The sequence below is a fragment of the Octopus bimaculoides genome, chromosome 25 (assembly GCF_046866305.1).
Source record: "Octopus bimaculoides isolate indiv1 chromosome 25, ASM4686630v1, whole genome shotgun sequence".
Classification (NCBI taxonomy): domain Eukaryota; kingdom Metazoa; phylum Mollusca; class Cephalopoda; order Octopoda; family Octopodidae; genus Octopus; species Octopus bimaculoides.
This window is the reverse complement of record NC_142952.1, coordinates 28,502,643-28,510,142: the sequence shown is the minus strand read 5'-3', so window position 1 is coordinate 28,510,142 and position 7,500 is coordinate 28,502,643. Positions and strand designations below refer to the sequence as shown.

At 36.9% G+C, this 7,500-nt stretch overlaps 1 protein-coding gene across 1 annotated transcript in view; it reads left to right on the top strand.

Annotated features, from left to right (window-relative positions):
* Window positions 1-7,500, top strand: part of LOC106882187 (alpha-(1,6)-fucosyltransferase) — a 121,730-nt gene that overhangs the window by 46,017 nt on the left and 68,213 nt on the right. Inside the window, exon 2 of the mRNA XM_089341673.1 lies at window positions 2,290-2,402. Within this exon, the coding sequence (XP_089197799.1) occupies window positions 2,290-2,402 (113 nt within the window). The remainder of the gene's footprint in view (window positions 1-2,289; window positions 2,403-7,500) is intronic.

Genomic DNA, 7,500 nt, shown 5'->3' with positions numbered 1-7,500 from the left:
TAAATACACACAGGTGCTGCAAATTAAGTTTAATTACCAATAAACATCAGCTTGGATGACACTTTACTCAACCGACAGAAGGTGACCGATCAAACTGAATTATATAAACAGAATTGTTTTCTGCCTAGTCTTGTCGGAACCTTTGATACGGAGTATTGAAATTTTGATTCCTTTCACACTTATAAAATGTCAAGCAAACTTTAAAATTTGCCATTACTGTTGTTGTCAGTATGAGCAGAACTTATGAATCATTTACTGCGAAGGAGAAATTAAATATGTTGAATATACATTTGAACGTGGCTATAGAGCCAATGTTCAAAATTGGCGTAAACAGTATGACAAACTTAAAACTGTGCCTCGTAATAAACAGACAAAAATAAAAACATACAAACAAGATTATCCATATCATTACATTTTTTTCAGTCAGGAATATCCATATCACTATGTATGTCAGTGGTGTTCCATTGGGATAGGTAGAAACTCCAAGCAATGTAAAACATGGCCCGGACTGTGTTTACTAGCATGAACATCAGACTTCAAAAAGTAGTTAGTCATTTAATGGTTTTAGTAAATTTATACAGAAAATGTAAGCATTATACCATCCTGCATAAATAAAAGTCAACTTCATTATATTTAAGCCATTATTTTTTCTGTAAAAACCTATTCTGACAGTAAATGAGTCAACTTCCGGTACAAATGTTTACATTTTGGACGCCTTTTTTTCAACAAAAAGAATTTCCAAAAAAATTCTGGAAACAATCTACTCATGTAATTTACAATTTACACGCCTGCCAATATTTATTTTCATCTTTGCTAAAAAAAAAAAAGTGCATGGGTTTTTACAGTAATAATAATAATAATATTAATAATAATAATAATAGACATAGGAGTGGCTGTGTGGTAAGTAGCTTGCTTACAAACCACCGTTGGTAGACGGAAACTGAAAGAAGCTCGTCGCATATCATCATCATCATCATCATCATCATCGTTTAACGTCCGCTTTCCATGCTAGCATGGGTTGGACGACTTGACTGAGGACTGGTGAAACCGGATGGCAACACCAGTCTCCAATCTAAATTTGGCAGAGTTTCTACAGCTGGATGCCCTTCCTCACGCCAACCACTCAGAGAGTGTAGTAGGTGCTTTTACGTGTCACCTGCACGAAGGCCAGTCAGGCGATACTGGCATATATGTATATATATTAGGGAAAATAACCAAGTTTCAAGAACTCATCGATTAATTGAGTTTTTACCTGTAATTTTGGATTTTGTCCCTAATATTATTATATATATATATATATATATATATATATATATATGTATGTGTGTATATGTATGTGTGTATATGTTTGTGTGTCTGTATTTGTCTCCCAAACATCGCTTGATAACCGATGCTGGTGTTTTTACGTCCCCGTAACTTAGCGATTCAGCAAAAGAGAACGATAGAATAAGTACTAGGCTTACAAAGAATAAGTCCTGGGGGTCGATTTGCTCGACTAAAGGCGGTGTTACCACATGTCAGATATCGAAGTGATTTCAGAGCAACATGAGATGAATTGTTTTGCCCAAGAACACAATGCACCACCTGCTCTAGGAATTGAAACCACAATCTCGCAACCATGAATGCAACTCTCTAACTACTAGGCCATGCATCTTCACAACAACAATAGTAATAATGCTTATAATGACAAACAACAATAATAATAATAATAATAATAATAATCCTTTCTATTATAGACACAAAGCCTAAAATTTGTGGGAAGGAGCTAAGTTGACCACATTGACCCTGTACTTCACTGGTACTTAATTTATCGACCCTGAAAGGATGAAAGGCAAAGTCAACCTCAGCAAAATTTGAACTCAGAACGTAAAGATGGATGAAATACTGCTAAGCCTTTTGCCTAGCATGCTAACGATTCTGCCAGCTCACCGCCTTGATATAATAATTATAATGACAATTTCAAATTTTGATATAAGGCCAGTAAGTTCAGATGAGTGGGGGGGGGGGTCGATTACATTGACCCCCCCTCCCCCCATGCTCAACTGGTACAAACTTTATCGACCCCAAAAAGGATGAAAGGCAAAGTCAACCTTGGCGACATTTGAACTCAGAACATTAAGTCAGAAAAAATACTGTTAAGCATTTCGTCTCTCATCATAATAATCCTTCCAGCTCACTGCCTTAAAAATAATAACAACAACAACAACAATGATGATGATGATGATAATAACAACAACCTCTGTGACTAAAGCAATATTAACAACACTCTTTCATTTCTTTTCTTTACAGAGATATTCATCTAAATCCAGTTTCAAAGGATGTTAAAAGTCTACGTGAACGACTTGAGATGGCCACCCTTGAACTAAAGGGATTGGCAGAGAAGAAAAATGTTTCCTCCATCTGTAAGTTTATCTTGCTTTTTTTCTATCTTTTCTTTTTCACTTTCTTTTCTTCATTAATATGGAAGCCAGTGTGGCTAGATAGGGTGGAAGGGTACTGTGCAAACCATGTGATTCTGGTTTCAATCCCTACTCCGTGATACTTTGAGGAAGTGTTGTCCACAGTAACCTCTTAAGGCTCTCACATATTTTGTGAATGCAGTGTTTGCGATAGAGTGGACTCTACTGCTTAAGGGACTTCCCCTATTCCAAGGCCAGTGGTCAAGTTAGACCTGGCAACAGATTAATTCTACCATTCACAACAGGAAAGGGTCACTTACTCTGATTGGCTTCTACAACAGTTTCTACCTGCTGAATTTCACTCATAAAATTTTGACCAATCCAAGGTGCCATACAGTGGGATTGAACTTGTTGTAGCCGTTTGGTTGTGAACTGCACCTTTTGACCATAGCTGCACCCACCCAATAATCAATCTTCTCAGTTATCTCTTTTTACCAGACTCTGATATAAATAAGACATTTTCATTTTGTTTAATGTGAAGTAGACACACACACACACACACAATCTTCAATTTTAGTCTTTTGCATTTATCTGTGTGTGTTGTAATGCTTTGATTTTTTGTTTTTGTTTTTGTTTTCTTCTTTGAACAATTCTGTTTACATTCCTACCATGGTCTTCTCACCAAATTCCTCCTTCTGTTTCCATCATTCTCCCGGTGAGAAAGGCAGTCGTTAGATTTGCACCTACTTTACCTTTCGTAAATATTAAAAAGAAATTTCAACAGTTCACAAGAAGAATACTTCAGATGACTGGTGCTATTTTAGTCATGTGTTTATAAGAAGCTGATCAGTCTTAATCTTTACATTAATTTTTTATGCACACACATACACACACATACACACACACACACACACACACACACACACACACACACACACACACACACACACATGTATGTATCTTATGTCTATTGATTAATTCTCCTCTGTATCCAGCAATATCTGCTTCTGCTAAGCTAATACTATAGCAATGTGTGTTTACTGTGAACTCTTAGACTGCATTATATTGTCTTGCAGTGACCTTCCCATTACAAGCATTAGCAGTATTTCTGTTGCAATAATCGTATGGCTAGATGGCAGAATCGTTAGCACGCCGGGCAAAATGCTTAATGGCATTTCCGCGTGTCTTTATGTTCTGAGTTCAAATCCCGCTGAGGTGGACTCTGCCTTTCATCCTTTCAGGAGTTTGTTTTTACATTCTGAAGTCTACTGAGGTCAACTTTGCCTTTCATTCTTTTGGGGTCAATAAAATAAGTATCAATTAAATACTGGGGTCAATGCAATCGATTTACCCCATCCCTTGGAATTGCTGCCTTATGCCAAAATTTGAAAACAATATTTCTAGTTTACAACTTATACCAATTCATGGTTAAATTATGGTAAATGGACTGCACCTACATCATTTACATTATTTACATTTGATGGATATTTGTCCTCATCTTGTTTGTTGTTAACACAATATTTAGGCTGATATACCCTCCAGCCTTCATCAGGTGTCTTGGGGAAATTTCAAACCTGGGTTCTCGTTCCTAAGGTATTTTTCGATGTTATTATTATTATTATTCAGGTCACTGCCTGGAATCAAACTCAGAATCCTGGGGTTAGTAACCTGCACTCTTAACCACTAAGCCATATGCCTGTGGGCATGACAACAAACAAGATGAGGACAAATATCCATCAAATGTAAATAGTGTACATAATTCCTCATCTCTTAAATATAGAACTGTATGGACTGTACCTGTTCTTTAGCAAGTAATTCTAATCTGGCACTAGGTTTAACTTCACAATTACCTGGCCACTTGTGTGTTTCTTGTAATGTCCATCCTGTTGTCAAGATTTGGGCCAAATTCTCTGGACTGAAAGTAACTTGACTTCTTCATTTAATGCTGCTGTAATCTGTGTGTTGTGGTCTTGTTCATGTTTTCTGTACTAGTCTTGAAAGTTTAGTTTTGACATGGTTTCTATGGCAGGATGCCCTTCCTAATGCCAACCACTTAACAGTGTGTACTGGATTTTTTTTTCTTTTTCTTGGGCCACCAAGACTAGTAAAGGTAGCTTATTAATTTGCAAGTCAAGAAAAGTAAAAAGAAAGTAAAAGTGCCCTTTGCTAAGTTGTGAGGGTAGTGTCTAGGAGAGGAGGGTGGTTTTATGCCTGGTGTTGAAAGGCTAAATTATGAAAGAGGGACAGCTGCAGGTGTCATGCTATGGAGACACAAAAAGATAATAAAGCTTTATGTATATTATAGGGCAGTGAACTGGCAGAATCATTAGCACGCAGCGATCTGGCAGAAACGTTAGTAAGCCGGGCGATATGCTTAGCGGTATTTCGTCTGCCGTTACATTCTGAGCTCAAATTCCGCTGAGGTCGACTTTGCCTTTCATCCTTTCAGGGTCGAAAAATTAAGTACCAGTTACACAATGGGGTCGATGTAATCGACTTAATCCCTTTGTCCTTGTTTGTCCCCTCTATGTTTAGCCCCTTGTGGGCAATAAAGAAATAAGAGACATTAGCACACGGATGAAATGCTTAGTGGTATTTCAACTGTCTTTGTTTTAGGTTCAAATTCCGCTAAGGCCAGCTTTGCCTTTCATCTTTCCATGGTCAATAAAATAATTACTAGTTGAACACAGGAGGTCAATGCAATCTACTTAACTACACCTGGGTAAGAATATTAAAAAACACTGCCCTTCTCTACCAAGCCATGTTGAGTCTGTGCGGGACATAGGCTCATCAAACTAGTATGATCTCCAGCTCAAATTTGCAACCTCCACATCAGACTGTGGTTCCTGGAGAGAGCATGCCGAAGCCCTTGTCTTGCAGTGGATTGAACATACACAATCCAATCCAATCCAATATTATTGTAGTTTTTCTTTGAGGTTGGTGGAGAGGGTCTTTACAGCGAAATGCCATGTATTATGAATACCCCTAGTTTTAATCTTGAATTTGGTGGGTAAAAAAGGGGTGAGTATTATACATAAATTTTAATGTTCATTTTTGATCTGTATTAAATGGCTAAGTCACCTTTATGATGCGAAGGGATGCAACACATGACACCAACATGTACAAACAAACATGGTTTTTTTTGTTTTTCAAAATCAATATATATATAGTAAACATAAGGTCTTTTCTCTCTTTCTCTCTCTCTCTCTCTGGAATATTACTCCCCCTGCATTAATGTGCAATATGCATGCCAATTTGTCAAGTTTTGCTAATGTGTCACAGGTCACTGGTGCAGAACATCTCTCATAAATTCATTGTTTGTTTGAACTTTTTTCTGTCCCTGCGTTCCTCCGGCATTATTGCAGTTGGTAGGTTTGACAACGATATATATCAACCAAACGAGAAATATTCCCGGAAACACAGAAACTTAAATCTATCATGAATACGACATATGGAGCAACGGAACCGTAATGGCCTGCAGCTGAGTCTAAAGATCATTATCTTCCTTGGAATTAATTCTTCTTTTTTCCTTTTCTTTATTTGTTTATGTATTATTGGCATGTGGCAGGGATGGGGGTGGGGGTGGGAGACGGTTCTACATGTATTCTAAGATCTTTTTATTTATCAGTGGATATTGGAGTTGGCGGGGGGAGTGTAGGAGACGGTAGAGGATCACATGTATTTGGATAGCTTTTGTTTTTTGGGGTCCCCCCTCCCCGCCATCGTTTTCTCCCCCTTTTACAGAAAGCAATAACTCAAGGTCTTTGTGTTTTCTGATTCAGCAATAAAGCAGGGAAAACTTGTTTGTCACTTGCTTTCTGTTTGTGTGTTCACACACACACATACACACATACATTATACATATGCATGTATGTGTGTGTGTGTGTGTATGTGTATATATATATATATATATATATACATACATACTTGTACACACACATACATGTGCACACACCTGCACACCCCCTACACATACATACATACCTGCACACACATACAAGTAGGTTGTAGTTAACTTGATAGACTGACTGCTTTAGACTGTTAACCAGAAGGTCAACAATTTATTGTATGTCTGAGACACTTGTCTGCCAAGTAGTAGTCTTTTTAGGTATATAGTATATGTGTGTGTGTGTGTGTGTGTGTACATGCATGTGTGCATATGTGTGTGTCTGTGTGTTTATTTCTTTCTGTGTTGTGATTAAGAATGCTTTCTCTTTTTACTTTTTCACTTTATTAAAGTATAGTCTGCAACTCTTAAAGACTGACTGCCATACCCACATGTGCATATAATTTTTTAATTATCCAAAAGAAAATAAACACAAATATTATTTATTCATCTCAGTTTGGTTTCATTTCGTTATATTTCATTTTCTTCGATCTTTATTTCCCATGAACCACATTTTATTCGAATTTCTTAATTTATCTCTTTATTTAATTTCATTTTTAATTCCCGTATCTCAGCAAACGTTTCTCTAGCAGCAAGTCTAGTCAAAACAGAAACCGACAAACATTTTCTTAATTGTTTATTTCATATCCAAGTTAATTTATTTCCATCCGAAATTCTCTCTCTTTTTCCATTCACCATAAGAAATCAGTCACCGGTCAACACCAAGAGGCTGTCAAGAAATGTTTCATTTCTTAACCTCTAAATTTGCTGAAATAATCATTTGTTCTTGTTCGTTGATGGCTTTTCAATCTTCAGATTGGGTCCTGTTATTGTCAGCTTCAAAGAAATTGGGACTTTCTGGGAAATGAAACAAATTGATTTTTCTCACCAACAGCCTTCCTAAATGCATATTGCTTCTATTTTTTCTTCTTTTTTTTTATTTCAATTCTTTCTTTCTTTTCACTTGAGTGGAGACAATATGCGAATGTACAGGCAGATACAATAGAGATATCCTTTTGCCATTGTAATGAATGGCACAGTGTGTTGGTATGCATTAACAGAAAGAAGAATGTATTTGCCACTGACCAGTGACAGGCATTTCTAGTGAAGGATTTGACTGTTCACTTTTGATTGAATAGTTTTGATATAGATTGCGTAGTAATTCTTCATCTCTTTTCCTCTTTCATTCTCTTATTCCATCCCTTGACATATCTT